The following is a 21,601-nucleotide window of genomic DNA, read 5'->3' on the forward strand; positions in this document are numbered from 1 at the left end:
AACACAGTTAGAATCCTTGGTGAGTTTACTAATTGATAAAAGATTGCATGAAAGCTTAGGCACGTGGAGGATAGATTTTAAAACAAGGTTTTCTGAGACAACTATAGAACCATTTCCTGCAACTGGAGACAAACTACCATCAGCAATACAGATTTTTAAGTGACCAGAACTTGGAAAATATGTACTAAACAAATGTGATAAACTAGTCATATGATCAGATGCACCAGAATAAATGATCCAAGGTGCCGGATTTAAAAAACTAGTGAGAGCACTTAACGAGCTACCTTTTTGGGTAAGAGAACCTAAGGAGACACTTGAAACCTGAGTTTGGTTTAGCAGTTTGGAGAGATGATCAATCTGCTCCTTACTGAATGGAGATGTCTTGGTTTTAGTAGTAGCATGCATTCCACGTCCATTCTTGTCTCCAAATTCGCCTACTTTCCAATTTGCTGTTTTCCATGTAGTTTCCAGCATGTTTCTCACGTGTGCCTTGGTTTGTTACAGAAATCACACCAGATCTTGGTTTTCTCTTCAATCTTCCGCTGTGGGTGATTTGTTGGTTTTGGGTTAACTGCAGCTGCTGCCATTTCAGTGGCTGTTACATTGAGTGCAGAGTTCTCATTATGAGTGCTAGAGGATTTCTTTCCCATCATCACCAACCTGTGGCTTTCTTCCCTCCTAACTTCCAAGAAGACTTCTCTAGTGGTAGGCGGTGGCTCTTTGCCTAGATTACATCCTCTCACTTCGTCTAATTCAGCATTGAGTCCAGCCAAAAATTCAAATACATGGTCCTTCTCAACTATTTTCTTGAACTGGGCACCATCACCTGCATACTTCCATTCAAAATCATGAAAGAGGACAAGTTCTTGCCACAACCTTGTAATATGTTGGAATACTTTGTAACAGTCTATATGTAATGCATGTTTCACCTCTGGAATGGGCCTTAAGGATGATAGGCATAGGTTAGAGTGACTATGTTCTGGTACTATGTTTGACTTTTCTCTCTTCTATTTTTGACGTCGGAGTCTTTCACTCCGGCGCCAGCTGTTTATGTTTGTTACTGGATTTTCGACTTTTTGGAAAGGAATCGTGATATGCATCGATCCTATCTTAGTGTTGCGACCTTACCACGTCTCAACCTCCACGAGGAAATCAAAAGTTGCTCCATAGGCAATGATTTGGTTTTTAGGGTTGATCATCAAAGCATTAAGGAGCGAGAATTTGCTTTGTAATCATGTCTGGTAGGTCGCTTTGATAGAGATGTGGGGTGTATTGAAGGAATCGAGGTGTGGGTGTCGAAAACTTGGAAGGTTTAATGTGGGGTGAAAGTTTCTCCTGTACCCGACGAACTGCTCCTGTTCAGGTTTCCATAGGAGATTGAGGCCTTAAGGGTTTTGGATGAAGGGAGAAAGAGATGGGGCGACGTCTTATTATCCATCGACATTTGGTACTTCGCCACTGGATGTTCTGCTGTAAAAGAACGAGTAATACGAAGGGTGATATTGTTTGGTTTGCCCCTCCATCTATGGTGAAACAAGTTATTTGAAGCAATTGGGAACTTATGCGGTGGATTTCGAGGTGTTGAGGCGGACGTCTCGGCATGTGGACAGAGAATCCTCTTCTATGTTTCCGCCGGAAAAGTGATACCGGAGTACGTTTTTGTTGAGGACCAACACGTGGCTTTCAGGGTCAATTTGATAAAGGAAATCACACCTCGCATCCTTCCGAAATCCTAGTATGGTGTTGGGGAGAGTCCACATATTCCGGTTGCTGCATCTGAAGGTAGTCGCCGGAATGCACAGACCCACCAAGCTGTCAAAGGAAAGAGGTGACTGCCTATTCACGCGCTAGAAGCACGTAGAGGAGACAGATCCAAGACTAGTATCAATCATGCCCTTACTCATCGCCTTACGTTCCCTCGTAGTATCCGCGCTAACGGATACCAACTATGTGGCAAAGATCTTGGCATTAAGGGAGATATTTATGCAGTGGATTCTGTTGGGCCTAAGCGCGAATATGAAGCGGGCTATGGGCCTAATTTGACAAACGGGCTGCTTGTTCATCACGGCTCACAGGAGATGAAGAGGGCTGTTCAACTGGGGCCTGTTTCTTTTCAGAACAAGCCCAGCCCACATTCTATGTCCATGCCCATTGCCAATTCACGATATAGACACACAAGTGAGCAACTTGAAGAGAAAGGTCTTGAGGGGGCCCAATAATAAAATTTTAGTTTCTTTTATTAACTCCGGGCCCAACCCACCTAATTCTACAGGAGTAAGCCATTTATAGAGGCGTCGTATTGATGATACCTCTGCAATCTTCTGGAACTCACTGGAGAAGAAGAAATGGATGAACTTATCTGCTGCCGCAGCTGGTGGAGATCCTGTAGAGAAGGGTTCTCGTCATTCTCAGTGTTGCGCAGGTATCCCGTCTTCATCCCTCTTTGATACTGCACAGCCGAAGGGACGAATTTTCAGTTCTTCGTCTCGGGACTTTAACAGAAACTGTCATGGAGTTAGATGGTCTCGAAAAGAAAAGCAGAAGTGGACTTCTACTTATGCTCCAGGTATGCCCTCAGTTTCACATCCTCAGAGCTTTAATGTTCCATCCTCTTCTTCTACCCCTTCTTGTGAGGTGTTGAGGAGTGCCGGCGTTGTGATGGAATTGGAGGAGAGGCGTGGGTTGACTGTTACGAACACTGGAACTAACTTTATGCATGGGCTGAATACGGAAGGACAGGAAGATAGTGAATCTGTTGTCTCTAGGCAGATGGAAATTGTAGATTGTGCAGTCAAGAAATTATCCGTAGGGGACCAGTGGTTACAGTCTGTGTGGGAAGAGACTTGCATTTCCAGTTGTCCAATGAAGAGGTTGTAGCTCTGTTCAAAGAGCTTCGATTAAGTGTAGCACTGAAAGGTCTTAACTGCTTGCCTTTTGCAAGGGCTGATGAGAATGAGTCTAGTAGAATCGCTGGATTGGGCGATTTTGCTACATAATCAGATTCTATTTATGAGAATGACAGAGAGCTTGAAGAGGAGGTGTTTGATGATTTAGGATCTATCCAACAGGTTTGCTCCAATGAGCTTGCACCTTGGATGGAGAATGGTTCTGAAATCCTACAGGAGGAACCACTGGCTATGGTGCGACCTGATGAAGAGGTTGCTGACATGGGAAAAGATTGGGTAGTTGACAATATTGGAGTCACTAGTGAGCTTTTGGGAATCTCTTCAGAAGGTAATGACGATCAAACATTATCTATCCTTCAAGCAATTGTGGAAGGGAGAGAGGTTGCAGTGACCAATGAAGTTATAAACACGAGGCCTTTATCGTCTCGGAAAGGGGCATAGGAGATAAATAATCTCATTTCTGAAGTCAACTACGAAGGGAAAAGAGGAGTGGTGAAGGAAAGGGGAAGGACCAGGAGCAGGAGTCTTAGGAATGGTGGAGGGGAGATAATTTTATCTGGTTTTTAATGAAGCTACGAATCATTACATGGAATGTTTGTGGTCTCAATGATCTGAACAAGAGAAGAGTGGTGAAGGTAGCTTCAAGGAAGTGGGGTGCCCAGGTTGTTTGTTTACAAGAAACCAAGCTGGTACCTTTCAAAAAAAAAAAAAAAAAAAAAGAAACCAAGCTGGCATCCATTTCTAACGGGGTGGTTAGGAGTTTGTGGGGAGGAAGGTTTGTGGAATGGGAGGCCTTGAATGCTATAGGTACTTCGGGTGGGATCTTAGTCATGTGGGGCAACAGATGGTTATCTCGAACGGACGTTTGGATGGGGAGATTTTCTGTGTTTTGTGTGTTTAAGATGTAAGAGGACAATTTCAGATGGGTATTTACTGGAGTCTATGGACCAGTTGTTGATGATGAACGACCTATCTTCTGGGAGGAGCTTAGCCATGTCCAAGGATTGTGGTCTCTCCCTTGGTGCTTGGGAGGGGATTTCAACTCTGTTAGGTCCCCGTCAGAGAGGTCTACCAAGGGGAAGAACGTCCTTAGAAATGGATCAATTTTCTTATTTTATTGATGAGCATCTTCTTGTTGACTTACCAATGGATTGGACAGATTTTTAATCTTCGGGGATTGGGAAGAGAAATTCCCGGATGTCGTGAAGGCGGTGTTAGCAAGGGTCACCTTTGATCATGTTCCTTTGGTTTTGGATTGTGGGGGTTTATGTTCTTGAAGATTCCCGTTTAGATTTGAGAATATGTGTCTGCGAGCGGAGGATTTCCAAGGAAAAGCCAGATCTTGGTGGGAGGGAGTTATTGTTTTAGGTTCGCCCAGTTTCACAATAACAAAGAAGTTAAGAGCTCTCAAATTTCCTTTCAAGTACAAGGATGTTTTCGGGAATCTGGAATGGAGGAAGAATAAAGTCCTTGTTGATTTTTCTAAAATTGATTGTCTTGAGGAGGCGGGAGGGGATGTGGAATCTCTATGTTCTAGGAGAGTCTCCTGTCAGGCGGTTCTTGCTGAGATTGCTAGTATGGACGAGATCTCGTGGCGACAAAAATCTCGGGCTCTTTGGCTAAAGGGAGGAGATTGGAACACAAAATTCTTCCACAGGTTAGCTAACGCTTATAGGAGGAGTAATCATATAGGAAGAATTCGGGTGGAAGGTGAGGAGTTGTGGAGGGAGGAAGAGGTGCGTAATGGGATTGCTTCTTTTTATCAGAAGCTTTATACCGAGCCATTAGTTTGGAGGCCCAAACTTGTTGGTCTCCATTTTGAGGCTATTTCTGAGCTGGATAGAGATGGGATTGAGAATCCTTTTATTGAAGAAGAAGTTCTAAAGGCATTATCAAGTTGTAATGGGGACAAAGCTCCGGGGCCTGATGGCTTTACTATGCATTTTTTGATGGAAAGTTGGGCAGTAGTAAGAAATGAGCTAATGGTATGACTTACCATAATAGCAGAGATTTGACTTTGCATATGTTAGCATATATGATACCACGATTTATGGTATGACTTACCATAATAGTAGAGATTTGACTATGCTATAGAATATGCCATAGAATATGCTTTAGAATAAATTGTGATTTGATTTTGATTTGATTTAGTTTCCTTTCTTGTAATATGTGCGTGTGCTCATTTTATCTATAAATACTAGAGCTGTGAATGAGTAATTAATATCATTCAAGCCTTTACACAATTCTCTCATTTCTCTTCTTTTTATATATTTCTACCTGGTATCAGAGCCAACACCTTTTCACACCTTTCAGCAGCCTTGCTACTTGTGCGATAGCTACCTTAGGTGTTTGTGACATCGTGTGACGTTACCTACACATGTTTTTCTGTGTATTTATCTATTTATTTATTATTATTATTTTTTTAATGATCGAAAACAGGTATTTTTAAGTTTTACAATTTCTTTTTCATTCTTCTAGGGTCGGGTAAATTGGGATAGTTGGTTTCCAACACCTAGACGGGCTTGGGTAAAAAAAAAAAAAATTAGTCTACAAAGAGGTTCCGGAAATTAAGGAGGCGACTATCTGGCTATATGTAAGCGGGTAGTGCTCCTTAAAAAAGGTATGTATTTGAATTTTTCAGGAATGGTCTTAGGAGATATTGTTATTGTTTATAGTCTGAGGAGACCCTTTGATTTATTAACAGAATTTGTGGTGTTTTTGGAGTTTTTTTTATTGTCGTGTGATAGATTATGGAAGATTCAAGGTCCTTAACTGTTAATTCTCTTGGCTCACGTTCTATGGGTGGTGGTGCCATTTTTCCCACCAACTCATCAGAAAATCCAGGACTTCAAATCACCACAGTGAAGTTGGATGGTTCCAACTATTTGATTTGGGCACAGTCTGCCAAGATGTTCATTGGTGGCAAAGGCAAGATTGGTTATATTACTAGTTTTGAGAAAGAGCCAGCTGAGTAAGAGAAGGCATATCCACAGTGGTTTGCAGATAACGCTATGGTTATATCTTGGCTAGTCAATTCGATGCAACCAAACATAGTTGTTGGCTATATGTTTATGAAGACTGCTAAATAGATTTGGGATTCAGTTCAATGCACGTATTCTCAGAGGCAAAATAATGCACGAATTTTCCAGCTGGGGCGAGATATCACCAGGATTTCTCAGGGTGACTTAACAGTTTCAGGTTACATCGCCAAGCTTCGTGCTATTTGGGAGGAGATGTCATGTTATGATTCCTTCCACTCTTGGAAGGATCCAGATGATGCAGTTTTATATGCAGGAATTGTGGAGAAGAATCGAGTGTTTCAGTTTCTTGCCGGGCTGAACAACGAGTTTAAGTATGCTCGTGTTCATTTATTGGGTTTATCTTTATTCCCTACTCTTGAGGATGCATACTCCTATGTGTAGTTAGATGAGAGCCGCCGGACTCATCCATTAGGTGTTGCTTTTGTTGATCGTTCTGCTATGGCAGTTCGGGTTCCCAACCTTTCAGGAACTTCACCATCCCAGTCAGTTCAGAGCACTACCACCGGTCCTCCTCTGGACGACAACATGGACTGTGTGACCATTGCGGAAAAATTGGTCACATCAAATCTCGTTGTTATGCTCTATATGGACGTCCACCGCAACATAAACAATAGCCTCGATCCTCTACACATTCTGTTACCCAACCAGTCTCATTGTCAACTCCTGACAACCCTGCCTCTACATCTTCTGTCACAGTTACCTTGACTCAAGCTGATTTGGACAAGTTCAAGCAATTCTTCAACCAAATGGAGGCATCATCTCAGCCAACCTCCACTTATGCCCACTAAGGTACTATTGCATCTGCACATAGCGTATCTACATCTTCAACACCATGGATCATTGATTCTGGTGCTTCAGACAATATGACTGGTATGTCCTCACTCTTCCAATCTTATAGTATCTGCTCTGGCCAACGCAAGGTCCGCCTTGCGGATGGCTCTCCATCTTCTATTGCTGGGAATGGTCACATATTAGTTACTCCTTTATTAACTTTGTCAAATCACAACTTATTCTAAATCATAGTCTAGGCATATTTTATTGCATAGTCAAATCTCTGCTATTATGGTAAGTCATACCATAAATTGTGGTATCATATATGCTAACATATGCATAGTCAAATATTTGCTATTATGGTAAGTCATACCATAAATCGTGGTATCATATATGCTAACAGGGTACTTTTTAGGAGTTTTATTCTTTTGGCGTCTTTGAGAAGTCACTTAACGCTTCATTTATTGCCCTTATCCCTAAGAAGGGAGGCGCTTCTGACATAAAGGATTTCCTTCCAATCAGTTTGGTGGGCTGTATTTACAAACTTATTGCTAAGGTGCTTGCTCTAAGGATGAGGGAAATAATGGATGGGATTATTTCAAACTCCTTGAACGCTTTTGTTGGAGGACAGCAAATTCTTGATTCAGTTCTTATTGCTGGCGAATGTGTGGACTCCAGATTGTGAAGTGGTATTCCTGGAGTATTATGCAAACTTGATATTGAGAAAGCATATGATCATGTGAACTGGAATTTCCTACTCTATTTGTTACAAAGAATGGGGTTTGGAAATAAATGGAGGAAGTGGATTGAGACTTGTCTTTTGTCTGTCAAGTTTTCAATTCTTGTGAATGGTTCTCCCGCTGGTTTCTTTCGTTGCACTCGGGGTGTAAGACAAGGTGATCCTTTGTCATCTTTCCTTTTTCTTGTTATGGAGGGTTTAAGCAGACTTATGCACCGACCTTGGTTTTATTAAGGGATTCAGGGTGGGTAGAGATTTAGTCCATCAGATGGAGATTTCTCATTTACTTTTTGCAAACGATACCCTGGTTTTCTGTGATGCTAATGTGTCTCAACTTCAATATTTGAGGTGTATCCTGACTTGTTTTTAGGCGGTTTTTGGGCTAAAGGTCAATGTGGCCAAGAGTGTGCTTGTCCCAGTAGGGAATGTTCAGGATATATCCTCTTTAGCTGCAGTTCTTAGATGGAGGGTGAGTTCTTTCCCTATTCCTTATTTGGGCTTGCCCTTAGGGGTCTCCTCAGGGATAGTGGGGAGTTGGGATTCAGTGATTGACAAGTATGCAAAGAGATTGGCAGGATGGAAGAAGCAATACCTGTCCAAGGGGGGCTAAAGTTACTCTTATTAAGAGTACATTATCGAGCCTTCCCACTTTTTTTCTTTTTATGTTCCAAATCCCTTGTTCCGTTGCAGATAGGATTGAAAAAATTCAAAGGGATTTCCTGTGGGGAGGAAGGGGTGATGAGTTCAAGTACCACCTTGTCAGATGGGAGCAAGTTTGCAAGCCTGTGAAATTGGGTGGACTTGGAATAAGACGATTAGTTCCTTTCAATCAAGCTCTCCTGGGTAAATGGTTATGGAGATATGGGAGGGAAAGACACCGTCCTTGTTGCAGGTTAGTCTCTTGTCGGTTCGGGGAAGAGGATGGAGGCTGGTCTACACGTTCGGTTACCCTTGTGGGAGGAGTAGGATGTGGAAGTCTATTCGGAAGGATTGGGATGCCTTTTCTGCTCATATCAGATTCAAAGTCCGTGATGGACGTCAAGTTCGGTTTTAGGAAGAACTTTGGTGTGGTCAGCCACTATCTTGTACATTTCCTAGATTATTCAATATTGCAGTTGATAAACACACCTATGTAGTTGACTGTTATCGGCTTGATAGCAACGGGATTACGTGGAATGTGCATTTTCGGCACTCTTTTTAGGATCGGGAGATGGATGAGGTATGTGTTTTTCTGGATCTTCTCTGGATCTTCTGTATCGGCAAGACGGTGTTGGCAGAGATAATGACGATTTGATTTGGGTTCCTTTTTCCCACGGTCGTTTCGAAGTTAGATCCTTGTTCTTATGTCTGTCTAATTTTGATAATCGTGCCTTCCCGTGGAAAGCTATTTGGCGGTCCATGGCTCCAACTAGGGTAGCTTTCTTTGTCTGGACCGTTGTTTGGGGAAGATTCTGATAATTGATAACTTGAGGAAAAAGGGTAATTGTATTGTTAATTGGTGTTGTCTATGCAAGAATGATGGGGAGTCAGTTGATCACCTCTTTATGCATTGTCCTGTGGCGAACGACTGTTGGAATCTTATTGTTAGGTTGTTTGGCATGTGTTGGGTAATGCCACGATCTACTAAGGAATTAATTCATGTATAGAGAGGATGTCGTGTGAGAAGAGATGTACGTGATTTCTGGAGAATTGTTCCACATTGTGCATGGTGGTGCATTTGAAAGGAGAGAGATAGCAGAATGTTCGAAGGGAAAGAGTCGTTTACGACAATGGTGAAACCTCACATTCTTCGTTCTCTTTTCAATTATGTGAAGAGGAGCTTTTGCTCCTCTTCTGAAGATTTAATTACTTTTTTGGATTCTTTGGGGCCTTAGTCCCGGTTCCACTTCTATATTAGGGACGCGTTCCCCTTTTGAACGTCTTTTTTAATGTTATTATTACTTATCAAAAAAAAAAAAAAAAAAACTTTGTAACAGTCTGATCTCCTTGTCTTGTTTCTCAGATCCTTTTTTTTTTAATTTCATAGACTTGTGTGGAATCGCCTAAGTCTGAGTATGTCTCACTCACTGTGTCCCATAATTCTTTGGCCATGGAGAGATACATAAGTGTTTGGCCTATCTCCGATTCCATGGAGTTCACTAGCCATGACATAATCATGGAATTTTCTACATCCCAAATGGCATATGCTGGATCATCTTCCTTTGGGGCCTGCTTTGCACTAGTTATGACACACCCCAACCCAATTTACATTATTAAACAAATTGAATAAATTGGAATGCATCTAACCATCTGCATTAACCTCCTTCAAATATAACGTCATCCTACATCAGAGCACCTGTTTAACAGTTTACAATTCAAAAACTACCTATAGGCCTGTTATGCAAATTCTGACAAACAAAAAAAACATTAACGGCAACTTATACTATTAAATTCTATTACAATATTTACATATTAAACAAAAGACGTTCCATTGTTCTTTTTCCCATTCCCACTCAAAAATTCTAGACCTGGCAGTAGCGACCCAACCTTGTACCTGAAAAAAATATAGATATGGAAAGAGTGAGCTTAAAGCCCAGTGAATGCAACACTACTACATCAGAGTAATGTTAAACAACTATTATCTGATAGCTTCAATAAAACTTCATTAACATATTACATGCATTAAAATATAGTACTCTCTTTCTAGGCCAGAGTATGGACCTTATATATTATAGTACTCTCCTTCTAGGCCAGAGTATGGACCTTATTTAAATCTGGTACTCTCTTTCCAGGCCAGAGTATGGACCTCATTTAAAGTACTCTCTTTCCAGGCCAGAGTATGGACCTTATATATATATATATTTATGCATCTTCATTTCACATAAATGACTTCAATATTTCAATTTAACACATTCAAGTGTAAAACTTTCAGTGAATACACTCACCTTGACTACTTCCCAATTTATTCACTTATCCTTTGATAGGGTCGAAGTTGTTTGCTCTTTCTCCTTGCCTGAACAATAGTATAACTATGTTATATGCATTTCTAAATATAATTGAACGACAATTATCAACTTCATAACAAATCCCAATTCCACACACAATTATAGTAGAAAGTATAACAAGAATAATTATATTAACTTCAGCTCCACAATTTCTTCAACTAACAAGTATTTAAATTTAAATATTATAGTACTGGAATCAAGTAAAATAAATAAAATAGATGTAATTGTAGGTAGAACCATTTAACCAAATTGTCCATGGAAATACCACACAATAAACCTTCAATAGAAAAATTCTCTATCTTTAATACTGATAACCACAATTCCAAAGAGAAATCTCGCCTCCTTCTTTTTACATTTTTTTCTTCTCTCTTTCTTGCTCTTTTCTTCTCTTTCCTCCTCACTCTCTCTCCAGCCTCTTCATCCCATGGGTTTTGTCTTTTGACTAATTTTTATGGGTTCAATACAATGGCTACAGAAACTAAAATTTTGTTTTCTCATATACAACTTTTCACCCAAAGCTTGCAAAACCCACTACTCAATCTCATCCTTGACAATAATAATAATAATTAAATATATATTAAAGTTATCAATATATATAAATTTACACATACCCAACCAAATTTGTATTTCTTCATAGAAAACCACTCAATCAAGGATAGAACCAATGAAATTTAAAATATCATCAAAATGAATTAAATAGCTCAACTTGTGAAGAATAATAAAAATATATATATAAATCAACTTCTATGTAAGCAAAGATATGAATTCCTCTACCTTTACCATAATCTAGTGAAAAATTCTCTTTTCCCTCTTTTCTATCTTCCTCCTCTTCTCCGTCTTTTCTTCTTCTACGGCTGAAAAATCCCTCCTTTGTTTCTATTTGTATTTTTATTATTTTTTTCTTTTTCTTGTCCATGCAAATCTCTAGACAACGTGTCACTTAGATATAAATGTGATTTTCCCCTCTTCATGACTCATGCGTGTGTGTGTCAATTAGTAACAGCCTCCTTTGGAAGTTTTTAGAATAAAGTGTATTACTAGATATCTACATACATGGGTGGGTGGAATATGTACTTGACCTGGTCAATAACTTACCCATATATATAAATAACTACTTGGTCAAACTTTAAAATAAAACATAAGTATATCAATATATATTAGAACCATCACACCACTTCCACCATTTATTACCTTCAGCACCAATGACCTTAGTAGACACCCATTCTCTAGTATCACACATATAACCACACACACGTACACATGGAATATTATCATTTTTATTATTTATTTTCTTACCATTGGCTGTCACCAACTTAATAAGTTTTGACACCAACTATTAACTTCACCATACAAACTACTACATAAAATATTCCATAAATGATGTCTAATAAAAATTAAATTATGCTAATAAAAATAATTATGTATTGGGGCCTTACAATTCTTCCCCCCTTAAGTAATTTCGTCCTCGAAATTAAAATGCAAGAAACATACCAAATAAGTGAGGATATTGCATTCGCATAACTTCTTCACTTTCCCAAGTCGCTTCTTCAATCGTATGACCCCTCCACAATACCTTTACCAGTGATATAGTTTTATTCTGTAGCACTTGCTCCCGGCGATCCACAATCTGTACCGGTTCCTCTACATAAGTCAAATCTTCCTTCAACGCTATCGGTTCTGCAACTAAAACATGAGATGGATCCGATATATACTTTCGAAGCATAGACACATGGAAAACATCATGCAATCTTGATAATTCTTTTGGTAATTCCAACCGATACGCCACTGCTCCTATTCGTTCCAGAATCTTGTAAGGTCCAATGTATCTGGGACTTAACTTACCTTTCTTTCCAAACCTCATAATACCTTTCCAAGGAGAAATACGAAGAAAAACAAAATCACCAACTTCAAATTCCAAATCTCTTCTTTTTCGCACATCTACATAACTTTTCTGTCTATCCTGTGCCACTTTCATACGCTGCTGAATTATCTTCACTTTTTCTGTTGTAAGTTCAATCAATTCTGGACCCAATAACTTTCTTTCCCCCACCTCATCCCAACACAATGGAGTTCTACATTTTCTCCCATACAAAGCTTCATACGGTGCCATTCCAATAGTAGACTGATAACTATTATTATAGGCAAATTCAATCAACGGTAAATAATCATCCCAATTACCTTTGAAATCCAACACACAAGCTCTCAACATATCTTCCAAAATCTGAATAGTTCGTTCTGACTGCCCATCTGTCTGCGGGTGAAAAGCTGTACTAAACTTCAGAGAAGTTTTCATGGCTTCATGCAAACTATACCAAAATCTCGAAGTGAACTTCGGATCCCTGTCACAAACAATAGAAACTGGAGCCCCATGCAAACATATGATCACATCAACATACAAACGAGCATATTCCTTTGTAGAATAAGTAGTTTTCACTGCCAGAAAGTGAGCTGATTTCGTCAATCGATCAACTATCACCCAAATAGAGTCATGTCCTCGTTTTGATCTTGGAAGTCCCGTCACAAAATCCATGGTTACATGCTCCCATTTCCACTGTGGAACTGGTAACGGCTGCAACAACCCTGCTGGTTTCTGATGTTCAGCTTTCACTCGTTGACATATCAAACACTTTGCTACAAATTCTGCAATTTCACGCTTCATATTGTTCCACCAATAGTATTCTTTCAAATCCCTGTACATTTTAGTACTCCCCGGATGCATAGCATATATAGAACTGTGGGCTTCATCTAAAATATCTTTCTTCAAGGAAACATCATTTGGAACACAAATTCGACTTTTAAAATACAAAATCCCATCATCCCTAACTATAAATTCAGTTTGCATACCCTCTTGAGCTTCTTTTCTTTTCTTATCCAGGAATACGTCATGTATTTGCAGCTCTTTAATTCTATCCAGCAACAAAGGTCTCACCGTAACATGTGCAAACAATGCTCCTTTGTTAGTAACTGTCAATTCAACTCCCATCAGTCTCAATTCCATAATATTTGCCACCCGTGCACACTGTACACAAGATAGTCTCCCTGAAGACTTCCTACTCAAGGCATCTGCTACTACATTGGCTTTTCCAGGATGATGGTGGATATTACAATCATAATCTTTGATTAACTCCATCCAACGCCTCTGTCTCAAATTTAAATCCTTCTGTGTAAACAAATACTTCAAACTCTGATGATCTGTAAATATTTCACAAAGTTCACCATACAGATAATGCCTCCACAATTTTAAAGCAAAAACAATAGCAGCTAACTCCAAATCATGTGTAGGATAATTCAATTCATGATTCTTCAATTGTCTAGAAGCATAGGCAATTACTTTACCATTTTGCATCAAAACACATCCCAGACCCTGATGTGAAGCATCAGTGTAAATCACAAAACCCTCACCACCACACGGAATAGTTAACACTGGGGCTGACGTTAACTTTTTCTTCAATTCTTCAAAACTTCTTTGGCATTCCTCACCCCACACAAACTTTACTTCTTTCCGGGTCAACTTTGTCAATGGCAATGCGATACTAGAAAACCCTTGGATGAACCTCCGGTAATAACCTGCTAATCCCAGAAAACTTCTGACTTCTGTCACATTGGTAGGCCTTTCCCATTTCACCACTGCTTCCACTTTTGATGGGTCAACATAAATACCATCCCCAGATACTACATGCCCCAAAAAGACAACTTTATCAAGCCAAAACTCACATTTGCTGAACTTAGCAAAGAGTTGTTTTTCCCGTAACATCTGTAACACAATTCTTAAATGCTTTTCATGTTCATTCACACTCCGAGAATATATCAAAATATCATCGATGAAGACAATAACAAAAGAATCAACGTACCGATGAAATACTCGATTCATTAAATCCATAAACACCGCTGGAGCATTGGTTAACCCAAAAGGCATTACCAAAAACTCATAATGACCATATCGAGTTCGAAAAGCAGTTTTCGAAATATCACTATCCTTTACCTTCAACTGGTGATATCCTGACCTCAAATCAATCTTAGAAAACACCTTTGCCCCTTGCAACTGATCAAACAGATCATCAATTCGTGGCAATGGATACTTATTTCTGATGGTCACTTTATTTAACTGTCTGTAGTCAATACACAACCGCATAGTACCATCCTTCTTCTTAACAAATAACACCGGTGCACCCCACGGTGAAATACTAGGTCGAATAAAGCCTTTATCTAGTAAATCTTGCAACTGTATCTTCAACTCTTTCAATTCTGTCGGTGCCATTCGATACGGAGCAATAGAAATTGGAGTTGTTCCTGGTACCAACTCAATGGTAAAATCTACCTCCCTGTCCACTGGCAACCCTGGTAATTCTTCTGGAAACACATCTGTGAATTCCCTTACCACTGGTACATTTTCAAGTGTCATATCTTTATTTTCAGTATCAACCACATAAGCCAAGTAACCCTGACACCCTTTCTTCAACAACTTCCTGGTTTGTATAGCTGAAATGAGACAGTTTGGAATAACATTTCTTTCTCCTGTAAATCTAAATTCTGGCTCCCCTGGTATCTGAAAAACAACTTCCTTCCGAAAACAGTCTATTGAAGCATGATACGCAGATAGCCAATTCATACCCAAAATGATATCAAAATCTGGTATACCCAACGGTATCAAATTTACCTTTAACTGTCTATCTCCCAATTGTAACACACAATCCCGGTATTCATTTGCAACCACTACCACTTCTCCCGTTGGTGTAGAAATAAACAATTTACTATCTAATGATGAAAGTGGTCTACCCAAATGCATAGCAATAGATGATGCAACAAATGAATGGGTTGAGCCAGGATCAATAAGCACAGTAACATTTCTATCCAAAATAGAAAGTGTACCTGTCACCACTTCTGGTGTTGCTTGAGCATCCTGAAGTGTCATAGCAAACACTCTTCCCTGGGCTTGCGAACCACTTGTAACACCCTTACCTCCTCTTGACGAGTTCCCCTGTGCAAAACCTCTACCAGAACCAGCAACACTGCCCACTGAGGTCATTCCTGTCAACATAGGACAATCTCTCCTCCGATGACCCGGCTGATGGCAATGATAGCACTCTTCTGCTTTCAAGATAGGACAATCCTTCTTCTGGTGACCTTCCTTTCCGCACTGAAAACACCCCCTGCCAGTACCACGTCCTCCAAAACTACCTTGTTGTACAGATTGTTGTTCGGAAAACCCTTGACCTCTTCCAATACTTGATGTCTGGCCTTGAGATTCACCACCCCTTCCCCTTCCATACCGCGACCTTTGACTTTTCTGACTTGCAATTCCTTCACCTCCTCTTGACTGTGACGGCTCAGATCTATTTCTTTTGTATTGTTCCCTTCTTTCTTGCAATTCTTTCACATCCCTTTCGGCAATCATGGCTTTATTCACAAGTCTGTTGTAATCTGTTTCCTCAAACACTGAAACTCTAGACTTAATAGCCGCCTCTAAACCATCCTGGAATTTTGTACATTTATCTTCTTCATTCTGTACAAACTTGGGTGCGAACCTCGATAAAGCTGTAAACTTAACTTCATAGTCAACCACAGACATTCTATCTTGTTTTAAGAGAATAAACTCCCGTTCCTTCTCTTTTCTGTAAATTGGAGGGAAATATTTCTCATAAAAAGCTTTAACAAATGGATTCCAGAATATCACCTCTTTCTCTCCTGGAATGAGCAACAAATGTTTTGTCGTGTCCCACCAATAACTAGCTTCATTTTTGAACATAAATGTAGCTAAGTTTACCTTCTGGTCTTCTGCTGCACCCATCACTGCAAATATCGATTCCATTCTTCTTACCCACCCCTCTGCTTCTTCTGGTTTGGTAGTACCTGAAAATTCTGGGGGTGTTAACTTGATAAACCTCTCATACTCAGAGCCTTTCTTCCATTTCTGTTGTCTTTCCAGCCTTTCTTGTATCATCATTTGACTCGCCATAAATAGTTTATTTTGTTCTGCCAAGTCTATTATAGCCTTTTCCATTTTCTGCATACCAGTTAAGCACTCCTGTTCTCTTCTCATACCACCCTGCATAGGTTGTTCTACTTCAGCCTCAACAGGAACATAAGTGGCTTCACCCTCAGTTCCATGATAACCACTTTCCCTTTCCATTTCTTTTTATCTGCAATGAATCTCAAATATAACAACATATATATGATACATAATCACCACTTATATCTGTTAGTATAACATTAAGTCAAATAAATGACTCTACTACACACTTCTTACTGCCACTGCCAGTCTAGACTCTTCTGACCTCCAGAACCTAGAAAACCTAGGCTCTGATACCAAAAGTTGACACACCCCAACCCAATTTACATTATTAAACAAATTGAATAAATTGGAATGCATCTAACCATCTGCATTAACCTCCTTCAAATATAACGTCATCCTACATCAGAGCACCTGTTTAACAGTTTACAATTCAAAAACTACCTATAGGCCTGTTATGCAAATTCTGACAAACAAAAAAAACATTAACGGCAACTTATACTATTAAATTCTATTACAATATTTACATATTAAACAAAAGACGTTCCATTGTTCTTTTTCCCATTCCCACTCAAAAATTCTAGACCTGGCAGTAGCGACCCAACCTTGTACCTGAAAAAAATATAGATATGGAAAGAGTGAGCTTAAAGCCCAGTGAATGCAACACTACTACATCAGAGTAATGTTAAACAACTATTATCTGATAGCTTCAATAAAACTTCATTAACATATTACATGCATTAAAATATAGTACTCTCTTTCTAGGCCAGAGTATGGACCTTATATATTATAGTACTCTCCTTCTAGGCCAGAGTATGGACCTTATTTAAATCTGGTACTCTCTTTCCAGGCCAGAGTATGGACCTCATTTAAAGTACTCTCTTTCCAGGCCAGAGTATGGACCTTATATATATATATATTTATGCATCTTCATTTCACATAAATGACTTCAATATTTCAATTTAACACATTCAAGTGTAAAACTTTCAGTGAATACACTCACCTTAACTACTTCCCAATTTATTCACTTATCCTTTGATAGGGTCGAAGTTGTTTGCTCTTTCTCCTTGCCTGAACAATAGTATAACTATGTTATATGCATTTCTAAATATAATTGAACGACAATTATCAACTTCATAACAAATCCCAATTCCACACACAATTATAGTAGAAAGTATAACAAGAATAATTATATTAACTTCAGCTCCACAATTTCTTCAACTAACAAGTATTTAAATTTAAATATTATAGTACTGGAATCAAGTAAAATAAATAAAATAGATGTAATTGTAGGTAGAACCATTTAACCAAATTGTCCATGGAAATACCACACAATAAACCTTCAATAGAAAAATTCTCTATCTTTAATACTGATAACCACAATTCCAAAGAGAAATCTCGCCTCCTTCTTTTTACATTTTTTTCTTCTCTCTTTCTTGCTCTTTTCTTCTCTTTCCTCCTCACTCTCTCTCCAGCCTCTTCATCCCATGGGTTTTGTCTTTTGACTAATTTTTATGGGTTCAATACAATGGCTACAGAAACTAAAATTTTGTTTTCTCATATACAACTTTTCACCCAAAGCTTGCAAAACCCACTACTCAATCTCATCCTTGACAATAATAATAATAATTAAATATATATTAAAGTTATCAATATATATAAATTTACACATACCCAACCAAATTTGTATTTCTTCATAGAAAACCACTCAATCAAGGATAGAACCAATGAAATTTAAAATATCATCAAAATGAATTAAATAGCTCAACTTGTGAAGAATAATAAAAATATATATATAAATCAACTTCTATGTAAGCAAAGATATGAATTCCTCTACCTTTACCATAATCTAGTGAAAAATTCTCTTTTCCCTCTTTTCTATCTTCCTCCTCTTCTCCGTCTTTTCTTCTTCTACGGCTGAAAAATCCCTCCTTTGTTTCTATTTGTATTTTTATTATTTTTTTCTTTTTCTTGTCCATGCAAATCTCTAGACAACGTGTCACTTAGATATAAATGTGATTTTCCCCTCTTCATGACTCATGCGTGTGTGTGTCAATTAGTAACAGCCTCCTTTGGAAGTTTTTAGAATAAAGTGTATTACTAGATATCTACATACATGGGTGGGTGGAATATGTACTTGACCTGGTCAATAACTTACCCATATATATAAATAACTACTTGGTCAAACTTTAAAATAAAACATAAGTATATCAATATATATTAGAACCATCACACCACTTCCACCATTTATTACCTTCAGCACCAATGACCTTAGTAGACACCCATTCTCTAGTATCACACATATAACCACACACACGTACACATGGAATATTATCATTTTTATTATTTATTTTCTTACCATTGGCTGTCACCAACTTAATAAGTTTTGACACCAACTATTAACTTCACCATACAAACTACTACATAAAATATTCCATAAATGATGTCTAATAAAAATTAAATTATGCTAATAAAAATAATTATGTATTGGGGCCTTACAAGTTAAATAACCAATCTTTCCCGGCTCTCGGACGAACAACTTTACGGATTGAGACCACCTTAGAAAATTCTGTCCATTCAGCCGATGAGTGGTAATTTGGAGGATTGGATTGTCACTTGAACCGGATGAAGTGATCTGGGATTTCCGAGTATTTGAAGAATCGTCCGAAACTTCCTCAGTGGAGATTCTAGACATCGCTGGTTTAACCAAAGAAATCGTCTAGAAGAATAAGTCTTCTATAATTCTGGTAGTTTTCTGGTATAAACTACCAGAATTAACGATGAATATTTGCTGATTTTATCGGATAATCAGCAGAACAATGGAGTAATTTACCCTCCTAGTGAGGGCGGCTCTGATACCATGAACACAAAGGTGAAAAAGAATAAATTCTGATTTTCTCTTTTCATATCACATTTATGTTAGTTTACGGGCCTATATATATAGAAGTGTATTACAAATTCTATTTAAGGAAAAGATATATACAAATCATAATTCCTATAATATAGGAACTATTTATGTAAAATTTTAAAAAGTCAACTATCTAACTATGGATAATTCCTAAAAATCCTCCCTAACTAATTTCCTAACAATTCAGCCTAGAACTTTCCACACAGCACATAGAAGTAAATATTGTTATTTGAAGACTGCTCTTATATCAACTAATTGTTGGCCTACCTCATTGTCATGGTACTTCTATTTTTATGAATTCTAATTTCTTTTGATGTAATCTGAATTTTATGCAGGCTGTGCTTAAGAGACTTATGACAGATGTACCATTTGGTGTACTTTTGTCTGGAGGACTGGACTCATCACTTGTTGCCGCTGTGGCTTCACGCCATTTGGCCAAATCAGAAGCTTCATTCCAGTGGGGGTCGCAGTTACATACCTTTTGCATTGGTTTGGAGGTTATAATTCTTTTCTTGTGTTAAATGGCCACGTGCTGTACCTTTCAATTTTTATTGCTGCAAGTTGCTTGGGCTGTGTTAATTTTGTTTCATATATTTTATTACTTTCTTTATAGCCTACTTGGCAAAGTTTGGAAGTGAAAAATAAAACAAAGAGTTATTTACCAAAAAAAAAAGTGTCTTCAGAGACATTTTATTATTATTTTTTCTGTTGCTCTGTGTTCTCGTTTCTTTTTCCTGAATTATACATAAATATCTTTTTGACATGATTTTAAAGTGAAGTAAATAATTACGATGATTGTCAATTGGCATATACCTAAAAGGGGAATCAAGTGACTAATAATTGCCATGAATCCAGATAAGGTTAAATGATATCCTTTATCTAAATTTGTTAGTACAATTATATGTACAAAAATATAAAGGAAAAAAACACCATCACTAAGCATTAGGTCTTGATTACATGTCTAATCTACTTATTATTGGCTTACTTTCTCCATACCTTATAGAGGTCATCCCTAGTATGAAAATTAAATTAAATTTGGTCTCTTCTCTGCCGAAGATCAGATTGCCCTGATGTGCTTAATTTGTTGGACTAGGACAGTCCTGAGATGCTAATATCTGATGTAAAATTTGGTATCTGGTATGACAAACTTACAAAATCAATATGCTAAGAGCACATTTTTTTTTTTTAAAGTAGGGGCCATGTCTGACATTCCAGACACCAACACTTTGAAGGCATTGGACATCTATTCTTTTAAATTCCATTTGCATAACTGACACTTGTTGAACATGTGATAACATGTGACTAATGGAACTTTTGAGGTTGGGTAGGACTTTATGTAGAAAAAATACAACTGAAAAAAAATTCACTTTAAGGTTTATTATATAAATTCATATTAACATTTTTTTTTTTTTGATAAGTAAAGTAGCATAGAAATTGTTCAAAAGGGGAACACGTTAAATTCATATTAACTTTGACCATATTTAAAAAAAAAAAAAAAAACTAAAGTTTGTACCATGTGTGGTGACATTACTGAGTTTTTTCATAAACATAGGTTTGCTCCAAGGATCGGTGCTAAGCCCCTATCTATTTGCAATAATCTTAGCTGAAATAATGAAAGAATTCCAAAATGAGATTACATGATGCATGATGTTTGCCGATGATATCGTGCTTTTGAATATCTCGAAAGAGAACTTAGCAAAAAAGACTAGAAACGTGGAGAAATGCATTAGAATCAGAAGGATTTAAATTAGTCGAACTAAAACCGAATATATGGAGTGCAAATTTAATAACCATTTGGACATTGATAATATAATGATAGCACTTCAAAACCAAAGGATTTCTCAGAACAGAAGGATGGAGAGATAGATAGTGATGTAACTAGTAGAATTGGAGTGGGTTGGGCAAAATGGAGACAAGCAAGTGGGATTTTATGTGATGAAAGAATAACACATAGGCTAAAAGGAAAACTTTATAGGACTGTTGTTAGACCAATTATGTTGTATGGAGCGGAGTGTTGGGCCCTAAAAAGGAAACAAGAACAATGGCTTGATGTAGCAAAATTGAGAATGTTAAGGTGGATGAGTGGAGTGACTAGAAGAGATAGGGCAACAAATGAAAGTGTGCGGACAATTAGGTGTAGCATCCATTTGTGAGAAAATTAAAGAGAGTAGACTTAGATGGTTTGGGCATATATGTTGGAGACTTAGTGAAGCGTTGTTCAGACAAAGAAGACTAGTTGTAA

General features: G+C 38.2%; 1 protein-coding gene across 1 annotated transcript in view; it reads left to right on the top strand.

The window, feature by feature from the left end:
• Positions 1-21,601, top strand: part of LOC132279640 (asparagine synthetase [glutamine-hydrolyzing] 2-like) — an 84,462-nt gene that overhangs the window by 44,114 nt on the left and 18,747 nt on the right. The window contains exon 7 of the mRNA XM_059781698.1: positions 19,695-19,856. Within this exon, the coding sequence (XP_059637681.1) occupies positions 19,695-19,856 (162 nt within the window). The remainder of the gene's footprint in view (positions 1-19,694; positions 19,857-21,601) is intronic.

This window comes from Cornus florida, unplaced genomic scaffold (genome assembly GCF_030987335.1).
Source record: "Cornus florida cultivar Cherokee Brave unplaced genomic scaffold, ASM3098733v1 CherokeeBrave_3.0.0_Hap2_Chr01, whole genome shotgun sequence".
In the NCBI taxonomy this organism is placed as follows: Eukaryota; Viridiplantae; Streptophyta; class Magnoliopsida; order Cornales; family Cornaceae; genus Cornus; species Cornus florida.